The following is a 21697-nucleotide window of genomic DNA, read 5'->3' as shown; positions in this document are numbered from 1 at the left end:
ATTCCCCCCTCCCCCTCCCCCTGAACACTCCAACACACACAATTCCCCCCTCCCCCTCCCCCCTGAACACTCCAACACACCCAATTCCCCCCTCCCCCTCCCCCCTGAACACTCCAACACACCCAATTCCCCCCTCCCCCCTGAACACTCCAACACACCCAATTCCCCCCTCCCCCTCCCCCCTGAACACCCTGCAAACATGTGACAGTGCCCGTGGTGAAGTGTGTATAGTTTTGCACACTATTGACTGCCCCCTCTCCCGGAACCTGGGGCCCCCCTGCCTGTGCTCCTCAGGGTCCTGGATGACCTGCGGATGGGAGAGGCTTGTGCTGAACTTGCAGCTGAGGGTGTACCGGGCTGCTCAGTACGGCATGTGTCCACAATTGTCTGGATGAGCTGGCTCATCATCTGCCGCACTGCAGCAAGTTCGGTGCATATGTCCCTGCTGGCAGTTTGGATGGCAGACCTGATGCCATCAGCACTCCTCTCCATGGCTGCACTGGCACTTCCACATTCTGCAACATGCTGCGTGAGGAGTGTGCCCAGTACTTCCTGCCTGTTGGCAATCTGCTCCAGCGACAACTGGAAATCTGGCCCAATGGAGGGTGCCAATGGGGGACCAATGGGACTACTCCCATCTTCCCCAACTCCCACTGGGCTTGGAGTTGCTGGCCATGAATTAGCAGGCGATTGGCCCTGGGTGTCATCTCCATGATGGCTGATTGGGGATAGGTGTGGTGAGTGAAGTTGCGTGTTGTGGGCAAGTCCAGTGTCATCCTCCACATCACTATCGGAGCAGGCAGCGATGGCTGCAGTCTCCCCAACAGTACTGCTCCCTGCTGACACATTGCCCTCAGTGGGCAACAGTGGGTGTTGTTGGGCTGCAGGCGCTGTCACGACCCCTTCCTCGGGGGACTTTGCTGCCCTGGCCTCTTCAGCCTGGCGTGGTTTCGGCCTGGGTCCAGCAGAGGTGGATGCATGGTTCCCTTCTCCCACTTTCCTGGCCTTCTTGGCTGGGGTGCTGGTGCTGTCGTCCCTGCCAGTGTCCGATTGCGAGCCTGTGGTGGAGCAGAGGAGGGTGACTGTTATTGATGGTTCAGCGGACATTGAGCAGGCATTGTGAAGAGTGTAATGGATAGATGGTGGAGTTAGTAGCCCGTGACATACAGGTTGCCTCACTTTAGGTTCGGTTTTGCATGCAGGTGTGTGTCTGCCTACTGTACAGTGTACATGCTGCATGTGCGCAGGGTGTGGCTCATCTGCTGATGTGTTGCGTCTGCCACATTGTGATTGTCATGTGCAAGTGTATCAGGGTGTCTTGCAAGGCTGGATATGAGGCACCTACTTGTGTCTCCAGATGTCGGGGCCCCTCTCTCCATCTCGCCGACACCTTCGATGCACTCAATGCCAATCAGAGAGGCACATGTCTCCTCCCATGGCTGCATCTTCAGTGGGGAGTGTGCTCCCCCGCCAGTTCCCAGGGCCAGGTTACGGTTGGCAGACATAATGCCCCGGACCCTGATCCGCAGGTCGTCCCACCTCTTGCGGCACTGTTTGGAGGTGCGTGGGGTGGTTCCAACAGCACTGACACGTTGTGCCACAAGTTCCCACACCTCCTTTTTGCGGCCTATGGCTGGCCGGGTCATCTCAGTGGCGAAGACAACATCGGCCTTCTCCTGGAGCGTGTCTGCAAGCATTTGCAGTTCCTCACGACTGTAGCGCTCCTGCCGCTGCCTGTCACATGCCTTCTTCACAACTTTCGGCATGGTTGGGTGTGGAAATGGGTGGGTTATGGGAATGACAGGGTTTGAGGGTTGGTTGTGGTGTGGTTGGGTAGGATGGCAATGGATTGTGTTTTTTAAGATGGCTGCTGTGCTGTTTCCCGTTCCGCCGCGATTACGCTATTTCCGGTTCCGCCTAATTGCGGTCACCGCTAATTACGGTGACCGCTGACTACGGTCGGCGCAATGATGGGTGGCGGTAGGTCACCCTGCGCTGTTAACGAGGCCGGTAAGGGCTATTTACGGCATGGCGTAGTTTACGTTACCGCCATGGCGTAATGCTCGTGCGCGATGGGTCGTAATATGGCGCTCTTATCGTCATCAGACCATGGCGTTAACGCTCATTACGCCATGGCGGTAATTTCGATTACTTACCGCCTGGGTCGTAATGAGGGCCACAGTCTTTTAGCGCACATCAAACCAAAGCAGAGGACGCAGCAGTGCCTGTAGAAAGCCAGTATCATTTTCAGAAGGATTTATATTTCCAAACTTATACATCAAACCTTTTATCTCAAGCAGGCAATAAAATGCTTGGGCATGTGGGTAAAAAGATCTTGAGTGGCATCAATCGCAGCCAAAGTTAAATAGCTCAGCGTGTTAAGTGTGGGAATCTCAAATGTTAGTGTTTCGGCTTTACATCCCGGGTGGACTCTACAAGTCTTCCCTCATGAATCGCAAAAGCAATACAAAACGCTGTACTGTTAAAAATATAGATACCTGTGAAAAGAATGCTTATAAAATCGGCCAGCACCACAAGCTGTATTCATACCAGGATACGGGGAGAAAACTAACCAGGAGTCACTGCCTGTCACCTAGTCTATTAGTGCACGTTGTGCGGCTGCGCATCCGAGGTGCCTGCCAGGCACATTTGAAACATTTGTTGCCGTTAACAGGAGTGCCTTGCCGCGCTCCTGGTCCAGCCCACCGTGGGAGCAGCAGCCTGACCAGCCTAGGAGGAAAATGCCCTGCTGCCCCCTGGCCTAGTCCCCCACTGTCCACCCTTGCTCGCCCCTGCTGCTGCGAGGGCCCCCTGACGGTGAGCCCCGGGGCAGTTTGCCCACCCCTTGCCTCCCCTCATGACGGCAGAGGTGCCACCAAGGGGTAACCAAGGGAGGCCACGGCTGTTGGGGGCCCGCCCCCGGGTCACCGGAGTGGGCCTCCCCAATGTCGGGATCACCCGACGTACTCACCAGGGCTGCAGTCACGCGGCCACCCATTGGCAGGGATCACCCTGCCTTCTCCGGATCACCGGAGTTACCCAAGGGGGCTGGAGGCACCCAGTATAATGCAACCCCGGCTCTGGGGGATCACATGGTCCAGGCATCCACAGGGGGACGGTGTTGCCCAGCAGGGTCGACGTCCGAGATAAGGGCCACGTGGCTAGGCCCCAGGCATACGGTGCTGCACCAGCATGGTGTAGGAACAAAGACACCAGAGTCAGTGATGGGATCGACTGACGAGCCGGAAGCGGCTCGTTCATTTTATTAACTTGGTCACATGGTTGCTACCATGTGACCATACACAGATCCTTGGGACGTACCATGTGCCCCAGGAGGGGTGACATGCAACACTCCTCCTTTTTCATAACAACAAAACAAAATGCAACCTCACAGCACACAATGATACTGGGATCATAACTCCCACTAGTCGTCCCGCTCTTGGGGGCCCAGGTTGTCCATGGAGTGGCGGTCTGGGTTCGTGAGTTACTAGTGACCTGTTCACATTCCACATCCGGACACACCCTTTATTAACCTGGGTGAGGGGATCTTGCACCCCTGACACAACACCATTACTCCTAGCTGGCACCACGCACACCAAATGCAATAATACAACATCACACAATATTTCGGCTAGGCCAGTCAAGGTCCGCACGCCACCCGTCCAACTTCCATCGAGAACTCTTCAGGACCGTTCGGGGTTCATGGACAGGTAAGGCCGCACCTGGGAGTACCAGGGACCACCTTGGCCCAGTCTCTAGACATCAGAACATATTCGTGGCTGGATGCCGATGGCCAGATGAGAGTACAGGGCTGGCACAACCGCGCCTGGGGCCACATCGGCCTGGTCCATAGCTGGTGGGCAAACCTGGTGGCAGGATACTGGGGGTCGCCAGATGACTGCAATGTTCAGGGACCGGCAAAGCCGCACCTGGGAACCCCAAGGGACACATCGGCCTTGTTCATGGATGGTGTGGGCTTACTGTTGCAGTGTACTGGTGTCAGGATCACTTCTTTCACTTCCCCTTTCACCCAGGGGCTGCTGACGGGGAGACATAGATGACAGGGTGTCTAGGCCAGTCGCGATACCTGGCTTGGTTCAGAGTTAAGTAACACTGAGGGCGCACGAGCACTCCTTACAGAGCCGCTACCCTTCCTGGCTCCTCCGTGGTGAAAACTGGGCACCTCTGCGAGGCATGGACTGATGGACCCGTGGGTCATCCTCTTGTGTCCCGGAACTGATGGGCCTTCTAGGCGGTGGGAAGCGCTCTTAACATGGCCCCCTCCCTTGTTGCTTTGGGGGCCACAGGGCACTATGGCTTCCCTCACCCGGCTGACACCTCGGGTGGCCTGCAGGCCATAGCTCTTCTGAATGGCCACTGCTTAGCTTCGCGGCCAGCATGGCCATCCTTATGCCTCCACCCGCTTGATGATGGCAGCGCCCCCTCATGGTGGCAGATGGAACAGCACCCTCTCCTGGTGGCAGATGGAGGATGCGCTGCAGGGATCAATGTTCATGTCACCACCCCTTTGTTGATGGGATGGGGTGGATGCCTGCAGCTCTTCCGGGAAACTGGGGAACCATGACTCCCATCTGGGGCAGCGTGACACTGCTAGCCCTCTTTTCCATCATGTCCCCTTTTTGTCTTTGCACCGCTGTGGGCCGGCGATCATCTGCCTCGCCCCCATCCTTTGTTATATAGGGGAGCCGCATACCACTGTTGTCCTTTGCTTTATTTTTTCAGCGCAGCGGTCCCGGATTCCTTAGGCCACGCCTACCTCTTTTGTTGTTTTCAGGCCGCATGGGCTTCCCGTTGCATTTATTTCTTAAGGAGGTCACTGGCCCAGATGGTAATGGGCCCGCCTCCTATGTGGGCCGCCTCACAACGAATCTCCTGCACGGCCGCCCCGCGAATGCTGTGGCGCACACGGCGGGTAGGCAGGCACACACCGACTCGGCCACACGAGCACCCCTAAGGATAAGAGCCGCGGGGGCACCCCTCACTCCACCTCCTGCAGGGCTGCAGGAGCCTTCATCAGTTCTCTTTCGGGCGGCCTTCCCTGCCGCACACACGGCCGACACGGCCTCCTCCCTGGGGGCACCAGGCGGGCCATGTTAATGCACATGGGGTCCTGGGCCACCCCACAGCGCTTCCTCACCTTCAGCGGCTGACGCCGCCATGGGCTCCAGCCCTCGTTGCCATTGTTGGGGGCCTGCCCCAGGGTCACTGGAGCGGGCTTCCCCGATATCGGGATCCCCCGACGTGCTCACCAGGGCAGCGGTCATGCGGCCACCCATTGGCAGGGATCACCCTGCCTTCTCCGGATCACCAGAGTTACCCAAGGGGGCTGGTGCACCCAGCATAATGCAACCCCGGCTCTGGGGGCACCCAGGCCGGGGTTGCCCATCACATGGTCCGGGCATCCACAGGGGGACGGTGTTGTCCAGCAGGGTCGCCGTCCAAGATAAGGGCCACGTGGCTAGGCCCCAGGCATACAGTGCTGCACCAGCATGGTGTAGGAACAAAGACACTGGAGTCAGTGATGGGATCAACTGACGAGCGGGAAGCGGCTCGTTTATTTTATTAACTTGGTCACATGGTTAAACCATGTGACCATCCACAGATCCTTGGGACGTACCATGTGCCCCAGGAGGGGTGACATGCAACAACGGCCACACTTATAAAAACGCTTCTGCCTGCCGGCTATGTGTTTTATTTTGGTGTGGCACCCCAAGATTTCCAGTGACCTCATCAGGCCACCCCTATGAAAAATGTCTGGAGGCGCCACTGTGTGACAGCCCTGGAAATACCTGCAAACCGACGGGTTACCAATAAAGCGTTATTCACGTGAACAGAACTTCGACATACATACACGAAGCCACGAGTTTTCTGAATTCTGCAGTGTGCCTTATCTAACAAAAATACTTGCAGTGTTGCAACATTTAGGAAAATCCATTGTATGCTAGTGTGTACTGCAGTCTATAAATGGAGACAGGTTTTTTCTTAAAAGGGGAAGTTGCTCCATATTTGGGGATGGAGTATTGTATTCACATTACTAACTTTGTGAACAGCCAAGATTGCCCCACATTACTCAGCTTTATTTGTGTCTGGGGCAAAGTGTTATCATGGCACCAAGTTTAGCAGTTCGTCACACATGCCGGACTGTTCTATTGGACAGTTTTGCAGATCGAGTAGAACGCGGTTACTATGTGATTGGATATCGTGGAGAGGAGGCCCCGGAATCTAACGGGGTAGAGGCTCAAGTGGGCAAGTTCCAAAAGATTTCCGTTGGATCATATTTTCTGACATTAATGGGGTTTTATAATACTCCAGTGCAAATGAGAAAATATCACATGATTCCAGTTGCATCTTGGAGCTGGTTGATGACGTCAACATGGGTCTATTGGATTTGTCCGGCCCTGCAGCTCCTTGTTGCCACCCTCTCTAACTGGGTGGCATAGCATACGGTGGACGACTAAGTCCTAAAACCACAAACCTGACGGAATCATTGGAGGTTGAAACCTCTCTAATTCCCTCTGCAGCATACTGCCTTTCCCGGGATCTAGTAGCCCCTTCTCTCCCTCTCTTCTTCCTGTGCCGTTCCCTTCCTGTTTTATCATTTAAGTCGCTCCTCCCTTAAGGGTGTCCTCTGTCATTTCACCTGCAACATCTCCCCCATGTTTAACAGCCTTCATGGGGTTGAACTCCCTTTAGATAGTTTCTGAGGGTCTCAGGAGTATTCTTCTGGAATGTCCCTTCGATAATCCTTCTACACCTCCTCTTCTCCCTTGAGACCTTTGTGTCAATTCCTAAACTGTGATATTCAGTCATGCGCTCTTCCACCACCTTCTCGACATCCCATGACCTGTCGCTTTGTCCCGAGCTGGAAAACGTCATGGTGCAGACCACTGGCGTCACCTCTTTGTCCTCAGTGTCATTCTCACTGATGGGTTTGCATCCCCAGTTTACCCTTAGCGTGTTGGGCTCTTTTCCTTTCACCCGTCTCTTGATTAGCCCCGCTGTTCCTGTGCTCTTCCGCTTCCTCATTTGTCCGTTGTCGTTTCCACTTCCCTGATGCTTCCAAATATTCTCAACCCGTGCTCTTTCCGCCCGGGCCTCAGATCTCAGTTGCTCTTCCGTGGATATTGCCTGTAGCTTAACCAGCCTTGATCCTTCTGTTAGTGGGTCCCTTCCTCTCTTGCACCCTGACATCCCTCCGCATGTCATGTCATTTCTCTCACTAGGAGGCGGGGTCTCTTTCTTTTTGACTTTGTCCTCATGCATTCTCTCTTTGCCCCGTTCTTCCTCCACCTTTGGATTTTCTGCATCCTTTCTCCCCATTGCATCTTGTTGGACCCCGCATTCTTCTGTAATGTTGATGATTCATATACCTTTCGCTTCTAACGCTACTTCCAGTTCTTCCACTTTGCTGTCCTTGGCATCCTCTCTCCTTTCTATTTGTTTCACTGTCTCCTACTCCTTCTGTTCGACTGCTACTCTGGTAGTCACCTTCCTGCGCTCTTTCCACCTTTGCAAGTTCGGGTATACTGTGGCAGTGCGGGCAGTTTTACGCCAGAAAGTGTTTTGTCCTTCCTTTCTGATGTTTATCTCCTCCTGTGATTTACAGTGGTTTCTGTGGGAATGCAGCAGATCTGTGTCCCAGCCACCCGTGTGTGCTATGGTTCCTATTGTCATGTCATCTTGGGGAACTTAATCTTTCTCAGAATTGTTGATGTTGAAGGGGGTCTTTGAAGACACGTCTGTGTACCTCTGCCCAAGTGGATATGTCACATCACCCAAGATCTGATATGTGCCATGGTTCTCTGTGGTATGACCCGCATGGCCTACTCCCCCCACCCCAGACACTGGCCTTTCTTTGGAGATTGTGTCCCACAGTGTTTACTGTGGTGTCTCTCTACTGCCACTTGTAATGTAGCTTCCTTCCACTATTTGATGCGGTCATGCTCCTCTGCTGCCCCTTTGTGCGGTGCATTTGTCTTCAGCATTTTCTACTTTCTTCGCGTTGCGCTGGGGGTGTTTTCCTCTGACGTGTACTTTGAGGGGTGGATTTCAAAACACCATTTCTCAACTTCTATGGGTAGGGCTGGTCTGGTCATCTTTGTCGTGGGATCACTCCCTGATGATTTCCGTTTGCCACTATTTTCGGCAGGGGCCCTGCTCCTCCTGTTCATATGGGGTTCTTCCTTTGGCAACTATCGTTTCTCTTTTGGGGTATCGTCCCATGGAGATGTTATGGTCAGGTGCGGTATGTCAGACCCCTTTCTCATGGCCGCATTTTTCCCAAACGCTCTGTTGTGGTGAGCCTGTCTCCCCTTAGTGTTTTGTTTTGCTCCTCTTGCCGATTTTGCGATCTGGCAGGGTACAATTGGTGACCTTGTTTGGATATGGTCACCTTTGACGCTTTTTGATATGGTTGGTCCTTGTGCCAGAGTGAGGGCTTTTCCCCTTGGCGGGAGCACTTGCAGTCTTCGGGGAAGCGTAGCATGCGTGTGTGTCACTTTGCTTTGGGGTTTTCCTTTTGCCAATTCTCCTGTCAGTCTTGGGAGTCTGACCTATATCTTTGCTGTTGTCCCCCCATGGAGTACTTTTGGGCATTTGTTTGGCACTCTTCGCACAGCCTGGGAAAGTCAGGACACTATGCGTGCTGTCATTTCCCTCCATGACCACTGTGTTCTCTTTTCCCATCGCTCTCTGTGGTTTTCATGTCACTGGCTGGGGAGTCAAACACATCATCTTTGCCACTGTCAGACGCTCTCCTTTTCTGTGCCTTGGTTCTCCTTTCTTTGGTCTCCTTCAAACTGTCTGGGATATTTAACATCATTATTCCATTGTCATCAACCTCCTTCTGAGTCAGCGCAAACTTCTGATGTTCCAGGGCTGAAAGTGCGCTGTCTGGTGTGGGGGCCTTCCTCTTCATTTGGTGGTTTAATTCCCCCTGTCGCATTACTTATGATCTACTTGTCGCTGGGGATCTGGGCACGAAAATCATTGCCCATTCCCTTTGCAGAGAGTTCATTCTGCCACAGTGCTCCAGGTGCACATTGTGACCGAGGAGGCTTCCCTCCCTCATTCAAAGAAGTCGAAGCAGCAGAAAATTGGTCTTCCTACCAGCTCCATCTAGGGTAGGGCTGCAAGGCTCTTTCAGTGCTATTATTGCATCCTGCCTGCTTTCTCCAGATTTTCTGCAACAAATTGACTATTTCCGCACTGTTTCGAGTGAGGGCGCAACAGCCAGTTTTCAAATTCTTAATCTTTTTTGTACTTTCACAATACAAGGCTGTTCAGGCTTGTCAATTTCACCCCCTCAAATGAGGCTTTTGCAAATGGCACATTTGTGTTGCTGAAAATACAGTGATTGTGTGCCTTTCTACTCTGCACACTTCCAAGATGGCTGCTCTTTTATGATTTCTACTGGCGCTTTCCCTGCCTGAAGCCTGCTACATTCTGATTGGGCAGTGTCTCCCATTTCACCCAATCGGGGTCTCCAGGAGGCAGGAGGCAGCACCAGCAACCAAGGCCCACAACAAAGGCCCCTGTCTGCTACCGGGATGCTACATGAATCTACTACCGCAACCTAACCCTCACTGGGGCTGCCAGCTCACTCAGCCAGGTAACTGGACTACCAAGACTCTCTTACTTCCCTCTCCATGGGTTTAGCTGCCTCCATCTGTTTACCCTTTCTTTTCCTTCACTGTCTCCTATGCCTGTTCCAAATGGCCTCTTAGTTATGCTCTCTAATGCTCTCATTTCAGCACTCACCTCTAACTCATACCTCATTCCTTTTTCCTATGGTGCCTTAGAATTGGCCTTCGAAAGTCAAATTTGGATGCGTTTTAGTAAGTCAAATTTGGGTGTATTTTTGTAAGCAAATTTGGGTGTGTTTTAGTAAGCAAATTTGGGTGTGTTTTGTAAGTCAAATTTGGGTGTGTTTTAGTAAGCAAATTTGGGTGTGTTTTAGTAAGTCAAATTTGGGTGTGTTTCTGTAAGAAAATTTGGGTCTGTTTTAGTAAGTCAAATTTGGGTCTGTTTTAGTAAGCAAATTTGGGTGTGATTTAGAAAGTCAAATTTGGCTGTGTTTTTGTGAGTCAAAATTGCGGGTGTTTTTGTAAGTCAAATTTGGGGGTGTTTCTGTGAGCAAATTTGGGTGCGTTTTTTCATTTTACTTTGGCCCTAAATTGCAACCTGTTAGCCCAGTGACTGTTCCATACCGCTGCACTTGCCTATTTCTCCCATTGCCTCCTTTCTCTACCTGCCAATGGCGCTATCTGTTAATCTTATCTACTCTAACTGCTTCTCTATCAACTATCCCTCCCCTCATTGACATCATCTTTCTCGTTCCTTCGCCAGATCTTTAACCCCTCATATGATCTCTGTGCTCTGTCCTGTCCTCTCCTCTCCCATTAATAGTGGCACCGACTGGAAGTCCTTTTGGATTCCTTTGACTCCTCCAGAGTCATCACTAATGTCTACCTAAATGGCACTGTCATGGTGCAAGGCCCTCAGGCCAATCTCCTTCTTCTTGATAGGCAGTTACCTCGCCTCATCAACTTCCTCTCATCTCCAGCTGTCCCCTACTCTCCTCCCTTGGCTACCTTGCCCTTTTTTCTTTCCTCCTGTGCCCCATCTCAAGCTCCATCCACACATCCACAGGGTGTACCTCGGATTTGTACCCCTCCCTGGAAGGTCTTTAAGGCTGGCAACCTTCTTCATCTTGCCACCTTCAACTCTCACTCTGCTGACAAACATTCCTCTGACATCTGCCACCTCCTAGAAGAACTAGACCATGAGGTCCTCTGTCTTACCAAGACATGGTTCACAGCCATCTCCGTCACAAGCGTTGACACTCTCCTCCCTGATGGCTACAAGATTCTCTCCGCCCCCAGATCCACCCAGCCCGGAGGGGGTGTAGTCCTGATCTTCCCTGAGTGGTTTCCTGCCTCTGTCATCCCCACTCAGACTTACTCCTCTTTTGAATGCCTTGTCTGCGGGCTCTCTCTCTCTCCTAGTCACTCTCTTACTGTTGCTACTCTATACCGGCCCCCTGGTCAAATCACTTAATTTCTCTCTGAGTGGCCAGACCTCTCCTACTCCCTCCTGGCCGCTACCACTGAACTCCTCCTCCTTGGTGACCTCAACATCCATCTTGATTCTCCCTATTCCTCATCTGCGCTCTTTCACGACCTCTGCAATTCACTCTCCCTCTCTATCCTCCCCTCTGGCCCGACTCACTCTGCTGGTCACACACTTGATGTCTTGATCTCCTCTGGCTTGCCCCTCTTTACTCCCCTCACCATTCCTCTCTCCTGGAGTGATCACTGCCTCCTCTCCTCTCATCTTTCCATCTCCTCCCCTCAAGCCAAGCCTACCCCAAGATTGCCACCCACCTTCTCGGGCATCCGGCCCATTAAGCGTGTGTCAGTCGAGGCTTTCACAGCCACCTTCTCCCCCCTCCTTCACCCCAGGCTGACTCACACCCTGACACAGCCCTGTCTCTGCTCTACTCCTCTGTTTCTGCTACACTTGATGCTCTTGCCCCTGTCATGAGGATCCGTTTGAAGTCCAAAGCCAAGTGCAATTCTAGGTATGACTCTGACCTAGCTGCACTTAAACGTAAGTGTAGGGCGGCCGAGAGGAAATGGAGGGCTTCTTGCTCATCCGCTGACAAACTGGCCTGCTGACTGCTCCAAAGGCAATACTGACTCTTTGTCCCCACCAAGAAGTGAGTCCACATTCAATCCTGTGTCTCTGCGGCATCTAACAACTCGGCCAAACTCTTTAAAATCTGCAATGAGCTGGCCATCCCTGATGCAGCCTCCACCCCTCCTCTCGCTTCCCAGGCTCTTTGCAATGCCCTTGCCTCACGACGCTTTATCTCTAAAACCCAGGACATCTTGTCCACCCTCTCTGCCACTCCCTCTCCCCTCTCCTTTGCTGCTTGCTGACCCACCTTCAGCTACCTCCCTCCCTCTTTCTCCTCCTTTTCTCTTTTCTCCCCTGATGAGGTCGCTAGACAAGTCAGATCTATGAATGCCTCATCAAAATAGGTCCATCCATGTTCCTCTAAAACCATTAAGGACCACATCAATACCCTTGCTCTGGCCCTTGCCGATTTCTGAAACCTCTCCTTTGCCTCTGGATCCTTCCCCTCTCCTCTGAAGCACTCCCTTGTGCATCCTCTCCTCAAGAAACCAACAGCTGACCCTTCTTGTCCGGCTAACTATTGCCCAATTTCCATTACTCCCTTTTTGGGTAAACTCCTGGAAAAGCTTGCCATCTCTCAGCTTAACCTTCATTCAGATTCTGTTGGCTCTCTCAATGACCACCAATCTGGCTTCAGAGCTTCCAGAAGCACGGAAACTGCTCTCCTTAACATCCGTGAAGACCTGCTGAATGCATGATCCCGGGATTGGCGGGAGACTGTATATGAATCCGGGATCGGTGGTGGGGAATGGGGGCGGAGTACCCCACTCTTCTACCTTCCAGGATGCCAGGATCAGCATAAGGCTTCACAGGATGCCGGGATTGGCAAGGGGGAGGGCAGAGCACCCCTCTTTTGCACTTCGGGACGCCGGGATCAGCGGGACCTTCGCAGGATTACTTCAAAGAACGCCAGGATCGGCAGAGGGGTGGGGTATCCATTTCGTCTGGTCATGGACACCCCCGGAGTCATGTGGGCATGTGTGAGTGCATTTCTCCTTGTCACCAGTTGTTGCCATCCTCTCTAACTGGGCGGCATAGCATATGTGGACGGCTCGGTCCAAAGACCACAAACCAGATGGAGCCATTAGAGGTTGCAACCTCTCTTTATTTCTCTCTACAGCATACTGTCTTTCCAGAGCTCTAGTAGCCCCTCCTCCTCCTCCCTTCCTCCTGTGCTGTCCCCTTCCTGTTTTATTCTTAAGGTCGCTCCTCATTACACAATGTAAATGCTCAGTTAGAAAAATCCAATATTTAATACATTTCCCAAAATCATGGGTAGGGCCAAAATATTGTGCATGGGCAGTTCGGTTTGTGTCTAGCGCCAAACCGTGGACGGATGTCTTTGATTGAAGTCATGGCGTCTGCCTGTGTATGTGCTGCAATGGGAAACCGGGTCCCTTTCCAGCAGGTCTCTGCCCTCTGTTCAGTGCTGCTTAAAAATGGACCCCCGTTAGGTGTGTCTCCCATCTCTGTACTGCTTAAGTGTTAAGGGGTCGTCCCAATGCACTTATTGAGTGAGTGAACAAAGAGATTTTTTTGTGAAATGTCACTAACTGCACTGTCTCTCACCACTTCTCGACAAACAAATAAGGGTGGACCTATTTTTTCTTTTTCTTTAATCTAGCACTTGACACTGTACTTGGGCTTTGTTTCTAAGTGCTCCCGGTCTGATTAATATGGAATTAAGGAAAAGGGATATAAAGATTTTTCCCCTACAAGATTACACAATAAATTAAGTGAGGTGGCAAGACTGAACTACAGGCCAGCTTCTATTCCCTCAAGTTGCTGATAGGAGCAGTGCTTAATTTGTAATTATGGAGGGAAATGGAGCGGTAAAAAAATTACGTAGCACTTTTATGCTTCCATTTCACTCTCAGCCCTGATTAAAATGAGGTTGTATGTCAGGGTTGTCCAATTCCAGGCTTTAAGGGCTGGAATCTTGATGGGTTTTCATGATATCCCTCATTAATATGCATGAAAAAAAAATGTGCATATATTTAGAATTATTGTATGCAATTCTATATCATGAATATTAATGAGGGATCTCCTGAAAATATAACTTGTTTCCAGCCCTCGGGGCATGGATTTAACATGCCTGCTCTATGTGTACATGATTATGCTGAGGGACAACACAAACGTGATGTGAGGCAGACATCTCTGGCGTCTGAATGTCATGCAATCCTTGGAGCCTCAGGTATCACAGAGAAAATAATTCTGTGAAGATGCTATCAGAAAGTCAGCTCCCCACACTGCCATTCCCTTCCACTTAAAGTGCGAGGACTTGTGCTGGAGAGCTGAACAGGACAGCGGTTGAATGGATGGGACTTATGCATGTAGCCACTCATTGGTGAATGGTAAGGCTGTCTTAGAGAAGGTTCCATTCACTATTCAGAGGACCTTACAACTCACCATCTCATTAACATGGAGACAGTGAATGTCTTGGGGACTAGGAAAGTCACTACTAATGCTACCTAAGTAAGGAGATGTGAGATAGTAAAAGAGTATTTATACGGACAACAGACGACCTAATCCATCCTTTGCCCCTGGACTACGTGGAGCCTAGTAACAAATTGAAAACAAACACAAACTCAAGAAGGTTCCCAGTGGCTTTTGACATAGGTAGAGAATTAAGGCTGGGAGTATGAAACCTCATAGCCTGTGGAATTTGCAACTTTGAAACACACACAAACACACGCACAAGCTGATCTGACTATGCTCTCCATGCAGAAGGATGTACGGGAGGATTTGATATTTTTATTTAGTCTGCATAAAATAATGCAGGTAGCTGTTAAATAAAAGCAGTAATGTTGTTGGGCGCTAGGGTACCGCACAAGTGGTGCTGTAATCCATAGGGAGAAAGGAACCCATGCCTCCATCCAAGACTAGCAACTTCCCGGGATCCTCATGGCAAGGATCAGAATGGATCCTGTTCCATTGCCATGATGACATCTTGTCATCTGCTACTTGGCATTCAGTTGGTTGCCCTTTTTAAACCCCTGCAGCTGATTAACCACCTCTTGCTCTCGAGGTTTCACTAGGAAATGGGAAAGTGGAGATGATGTGATAGTTGCCTCATTTCCTAAGGTCTATATCTGGTTTCTTAAGTAGTAGGAAAACAATGGTGCACACCCAGCCACGATAACCAAGCCTGGGGTACGGGTAAAGGATGATGCGTGGCCATCAACAGCTGGATAGGGTGTTGGTGCAAGAGATTTTATGATGTCACTATTTCATGGACGATCCAGAGCACTCCTCTTCTCAATAAGCTTAAGCACTTGGCTGTCAGAGGTTGAAGAAAGGCCCCAAGAGTGGTGACCTTCAAATATCCTCAGGCCCGAGTGTGGACTTTCCTCAGAATAATGACATTCAAATATTTCCAGGCTAGAGTGTGGAGTTCCTCGGATGGTTGTGTGTTTGTGTTTTATTTACAGTGTGCCCAAACAATGGAGCTTACTTACTTACTTACTTGAAGAATTTACTCAGTTGGCTCAGTGGTTGTGTTTAGAAATGAAGGGTCTCTGAATGTATGTAGTAAGTGCAATAATGTGTTTTTTATTGAGTTATCATATTTAAGGTTAATAATTAATAATAATAATAATTAATAAACCTTTGCTTCTCTGAATTAGTGTGGCTGTGGCACCACTTGTGCACTGCGTGGTCTTTCCTTCAGGATCCTCAGAGATAGTGGACCAATATGACCTCTGATGCTGCGCTGACATTTTGACTTTGTTTACTGGCAGCAGCATTTATAGGGCAGGTGGGTTTTTGCGGCACTGTGCCCGGATATTCACATTTTCCTTGAAGATCAAGACTTCATGTGCTGGCAGTGATCGTGTCACCACATGGCCAACCAAGTGCCGTGCGACAAACAGCAGAGGAGGTGGTCAGTAAGTGAGTGGGTAGGTAACTTCCACAAGCGTGGCTTTGAGCGCTGAAATGCGCTGCAGAGCGCTGCAGTGTATTACCAAACGGTGGCAAAACCATACTAATCCTAAGGGCAGGCACAATGCGCAGTCCTCAGATTGTGTTTCATACATAAATCTACCAAACAGAGAATTACTAGCCCTATGCTCCATATATCAATGCTTCAGGAATTTAATGTCCAATCTTTCCAGCTTTTCTATCAAGCTAAAAAAACTTGAATATCACAACATAAACAAATTAATTCCTGATTAAGCTACACTGACATCCATCTTACCATGTCTGCTAGAGATATGTAGAGGAACATGCCACCGGCCAGCCCGAAGATGATGTTGGGTTCGAAGTTATTGCCAACCACGATCCCCAAAATGAGGCCAATGTAGCAGGAACATGATGAAAGGAAGTTGAATAGCAAAGCCTGTGGGACGCTCATTCCAGCATTGATCAAGATGGCAAAGTCCCCTGGTAAAAAAAAAACAACAACAAGAGCACAATTGAGTTCAGAATAGGTTTACCCTGGATCAAGAATACACAACAAAATGCAGGCTCTTGGTTTAGACACAAGAGCAGTGTGTGGCTTCTCAAGGCTAAACCGCTCTGGTGCACCATTAGCTATCAGAAGTATTGCAACGAATGAGGATGTGTCGTAGATCAAATTGAAGGATTTTCACTTTTGGTGGAAATAACTTGAGTACTTGCATGGAGAATGCAGGTATTAGGCTAACACATTTTTGGTTGCTAGATTTCAATTTGATTCTAGGTCTGAGGAAGAGACCATTGTGGTCTTGAAAGCACACTTTAAAAAATATGAGTTAGCCCAAAAAGGTTTTCATCGAGATATTTGTTGTTTATTTATGTATTTATTTATTTATTTATTCATTTATTCATTTATGTATCCGTTTAAAAGACTGTACTACTCTTGGGTGGTGCCATTCAGGAAGTTTGTGGCTGGTGGTGTCTTTGGGAGTGTGAAATTGCAATAGGACTATTGCGTGCCCGGTTGAGGCTACCACGCCGGTGGCATTGAAAAACATGCATTCTCAGCCTGGCTTGCCGAGAACGTTCATCATAGGCATAATGTTGTGGAACAGAATGCGTATACTGCCTTCAATAAGGTAGTGGAACTGTGACTCCGGCGGGAGACAGAGTATGTGGGTGGGAGCAAGTTGCAACACATGTTTCCAAAGGGTTTCAGGTAATTGGGTGGAACAGTCAAAATGAGGTCCTCTGTATTGTTTTTTGCTAATGTCTATCAGCTGGTCCTCAGCTGGAGCATTTATATACAGCCTTTGTGGAATCAATTGCCTCTACTTGCCAATTGGAACTCTGCTGGAACCCATACTTAACACCTACTTGAAAAGAACTGCTTCAACAGTCAATAGAGGCCTGCCGCTAGATGAATGTGTGCTGCCATTAATAGAATGTGTTGATTTATTACAAAGCCTGGATCCCAAGACTGAACATCTGCTATCTACTCTGGTCTGACAGAGTCAGAGGGATGAATAGTCTGTGGTCCTGAAGTATGCCACAGGAGGGCATCACAGTAGTCTAAGTGACCATTTATTTATTTATTGTTCACTTGTTAGGTGCTTATACAGGAAAAAAATACTGTTTCAAAGCGCCCAGTGACTAGTCGCTAAAACTCTTACTATATCTGCACACTTGTCCGGTGCGATGAATGGGCAAACTACATGTAGCCATTTGATTTTAAAATGCATTTGAAAATAAATTCCCATGAAAATAGCCTGAATCTTTAACAACTGTATCATATAAGCGTTTAATATCAGACAACTTTACAAGTGTCCAGAAATCGGTGGCAAATGGGGTGTTAGGAAAGATGATTTTGGTGTTAGCAGGACCTCCTCCATCTTCTGATAGTTAAGATAAAGCCAGTTAGAGACCATCTAGGCTGAGATGGCAGCCATGTTTTGTGGCTGTACATTGAAACAGATTTTCGTTTGCTTGTAACTTCCATAGGAAGAGGTATGCTTTAACTTCAAAAAGACCACTGTTCTGGAATGGTGGAATTGGTTGTAAAACATAGTGGCACTGTTAACAGTAAAAAAATAAAAGTAGTGGTACTGCACTCCCGATAGCTCGAGCTCACTTCAACCTCTTCACATGCTGGAATTCTTCTAGCAGAAAGGTAGAGGAATGAGATAGCACTGGCTAATGCCTTGTGTGCAGGGCTCAAGTAAAGGGTACACGCGGTTGGAACGATTCCACCCACTTTTTTAAGAGGGTGGACTCAGTTCCCCACCCCCAGCTAAAATGAGAAACATTGAACGTCCTCTTTGAATTTATGAATTAAAGCAGACCTCGGTGATCATATCATAGTCGTCAGGTTTGCAGGCCGGACACTTCACCACTGCACTATATAACCTGAAGCAATAAAACATTTAACTAAAGGTAAAATGTCCCATTTCGGTACTGCAAGTTCCAGGGAAAAAATGTGCATTGGTTCTGTTTAAAACATGCACACCGTTTAACGTATTCAAAAAAACTATTAGAAAAAAATATCCTGTCTTGGTTTTGTGTATGTGTTGATTTTATGAAAAACAAAAGTCATTCGTCCTGTGCAATTTGAGTGTTTATGCAAAGCCAATTTAATGAAATGTGCATATTTCCCCTTGATATACTAATTTCCAGCGACGTCACATCCCATTGCGTTTGTTGATGAATCCCCCCCCCTTTATTTTTTAGGACTTAACCCCTGCTTGTGAGTGTAGGGATTGCCTTCACCAAAGATCTATATCTTTACGGGCGCATTAGCAGTCTCCTTTGGAGGTCAGTGTAAGGTATCAGGTCTATAAAGCGGCTGCAAAATGCTTTGTGGATCAGGTAGTGCGGTTCGGGAATTTGACCTTCTGCTTGATAGGCCAACGATTGGGTGGCGTGAGTGTATGTGTTATAAAGTAAGTCTTGTTGCAATACAAAATTAAGATGATATAGCTTTGGGCCATGTATGTGGCTCACAAATGCATGTGCCACTCAATTATGAGATGCCTGTACACAGTGGCAGTGGCCCTCTCGCCCCATTCTCACAGGGCTTCTGAATAGTCAATGGCCAACTGCAAACACTGGGCCAATGGCCGGCTGCAGACAGTAGACGGTATCAGGTAATAGAATCGCGGCAAAAATGAAGCCGGTAAAAAAAATTGCAGCAAACATGCCATGGTTTGACCCGGTAAAGGTGTAACCCTTTATACCATTTAAGGGGAGCAGGGGTTGCAGGGGTGTCCCCCGCATCCTTTTACATGGTTATCGTGCCAAAACCGCAGCATTTCTGCTGTGATCATTTGTATACACAGCCATTTTTGCCGCGATGTTAAGACAGTAGACCTTCTTTTCTTTGACACAGTGGCCTGAACCTCAGGAAGGGTTATCAAGGGCCTGTTTTCCGGATTCCTTCCTAGCTTTGAAAAGCATTTCTGCCCATTTGCATTGAGTATAGAAAATATATTTGGTGGAGCCTGTGCTTATGTTAGGCAAGAGCTTAGCTTCAAATATGAGCTGCGAAGTGTGCAAGTGTCACAATTCACAACTGTGGGCCTGAGTTGTGTACTTGCACTGCCTGGGACTGGTGGAAGTAAGAGCATGATTGGAGGGCCCTCAATTAGGCTTTCTTCGAAAAGGGACACTCCCTATGTCCTAATTGTCCACAAAACGCCCATACCACACCCCTTGAATTTGCAACACGTCATCAAGTTGGCATGTGTGCCCTTCTGGATCCGCATCTCGTTTTGAGCACTGCCCAGGGTTCCTAGCATTCAATGCACTAGCACAGCACTTACTTTTTATGATTATGATAATTATAATTATTTTTTTATAACGTGATTAATACCAAAGAGGTTCTAAGCGCAGACCCGGGATTCGAACCTCTGTTGATTTGCATTGTTGCTTCCAAGACTAGGGCATTGCCACTGAGCTATACTATGGTGCAATCCAGCTTACATTGTTTGTTTTATGAATCTGGCCCAGTATCCTTTGTTCTCTTTCACATTATCGCCAATTTCTCCAAGCTGCATGATGCTGCAAAGCATTCTTCTGACTAGTGAGAATCATTGCAATACAGCAGAACTATCCAATAAGTAATATCACGCATCACAAAATGCTTCATTCACACACAAAATGTACCTATCAACTTTCCCCAGTAGAAGTCTGTTCTCCCCTTACCAAATTCATGAGGCAGCTCTTCGCACAGGATGGCAATCGAAGTACTCAGCCCCTGCATAAGAGACACAGTGAATGACGCGCCAATCGCCAGTCCGTCAATGAAGTTGTGCACCGCATCGCTCAGCGTGATCATCCAAGCGATCGTGCCAATGTCTGACAGCGGCCTCCATTTCAAGCAGCCGCAGTACGTGGTCGTTGCATCTTCAACCTGCAATACAATACACACGTCACAACACACGCTGAAGAGCATTCAAATTGACATTTAAGGGGACGTTTCAAACAATTGCCAAATGCTAAAGTTATTGGTGCAGAAGACTGTTGTGCACCCGCACTTCTATATCGTTTAATCAAGCACAACACATTCAAGAATGCCTGGAAGCTACCTTCATGTGCACCCAGAATCTGAATGGTGCCCCATTGTTACACATGCCCAACTATCAATAATGTACAGAGGATCATTAGTGTACAATTTGGCAGGAAGAAAAGCAGATTCTGGTGTGTTAAAAGGTTTTGTCTAACAAATGATGGGGACAGACTCAGTGGATCAGTGCCAAATGGCCAATATGATTGAGGTGTGATTCATTGATGATCGCATGAAACTGATACACATAGTCCACAAAGGCAATCTTTCATTTATAAAATGACAAAGGTGTGACAAGAGTTAGACAAACGAGGGGAACACTAAGCATAGTCCCAATCGTCATAGTTCTTGTGCAGACAGCCTCACTCTCCTCTATGACCTCCACATTAATTAGGAAACTAGCTTAGAACTGCTCCCATGTACAACAATTACTTCCATATTTCTACATTTTATTAACTTTTTTTGAAACATTGTCACTAAAAGGGAAGACGTTTCTTTTATGTTTGTAAGTGTTGGACATCTTTTTTCTACTTCTCTATTATGCTTTTAACTGCTTTTTCTTTTATGGTGAGATGTTCTTTTCCTCGGTTTTAAAGTTCTCTTCCATCAGTGTCCTGCCCCTTGACTCGAGCTGTGTGCAGCTATCAAGCATACCAGCTCCCAACTGCCCATGTTCTGAAAGATCCTATCCCTTCCTATAAACCAACCAACAGGTAGAGTTTTCCATCTGCCCAGACATTGTTCAACTGCCCGGGCATCCTAAAAATAAAAATCATTGAGAGAGTTGAATGGGTACAATCAGGCAGTCAGACATGCATGGATGCAAAAGAGGCAGAACGCAGAGCGACTGCTTCATACAACATTCCCCTGGATCTTAGTGAAGTGCAAGGCGACATGTAAAGGTTTCTACATAAGACGCAAGGCCTCCTGGAACAAAGGCCAAAGGTGCCTAAAGATGGCAGCCCAAGTACTTGGCCACAAGAAAGCACATTTCAGGTCAGCCTGGCATTCAGCCAACTGAAGCAGTCAAAACTTGAGGGAAGGTCCCTTGGGGTGCACGGCTTCAAGATGCAAAAATATCAGTCCAGCTTTGAGAGCACATTTAAACCTTATGATTTTTAGAATACACCTAAAAAGCACCCGTTGCAAACATTTGGCCGCTTGACAGAGATCCTGGTCTCAGTAGAGCAGTCTTTCTATACATATAGAGAGTCCAGGATATTTAAGGGAAAAGTGATCCCTGGTTAACTTCAAAACAAGGGGAAGTAAGGTAACGAGTAACACAGGATGGAGGCACACGGTTCAGCATCTGGCCGGATTCATGCTGCATCATCATCGGCAAATGAAAACTTGCGTGATCATCAACAGCACTTAATGCTCCTCAATATATTTCACACGTACTTCACCTGCCTCCGTCAATGGCATCTGTTAATCCAACTTGGTTTAAAATAAAGTGCTGTAAAGTGGGCACAGTTGACCTCTTTTTGACCCTCTACAAATCTAATAAAGAAACATAAT

General features: G+C 48.6%; 1 protein-coding gene across 1 annotated transcript in view; it reads right to left on the bottom strand.

Moving 5' to 3' along the window:
• Positions 1 to 21697, bottom strand: part of SLC39A8 (solute carrier family 39 member 8) — a 238445-nt gene that overhangs the window by 13469 nt on the left and 203279 nt on the right. The window contains exons 7-8 of the mRNA XM_069630700.1: positions 19819 to 20026; positions 15920 to 16104 (exon numbers count right to left, since the gene is read on the bottom strand). Coding sequence (XP_069486801.1) covers positions 15920 to 16104; positions 19819 to 20026 — 393 coding nt within the window. The remainder of the gene's footprint in view (positions 1 to 15919; positions 16105 to 19818; positions 20027 to 21697) is intronic.

The sequence above is a fragment of the Ambystoma mexicanum genome, chromosome 6q, assembly GCF_040938575.1.
Source record: "Ambystoma mexicanum isolate Mex_15411 chromosome 6q, UKY_AmexF1_1, whole genome shotgun sequence".
In the NCBI taxonomy this organism is placed as follows: Eukaryota; Metazoa; Chordata; class Amphibia; order Caudata; family Ambystomatidae; genus Ambystoma; species Ambystoma mexicanum.
This window is presented reverse-complemented; position numbering and strand designations above follow the sequence as displayed.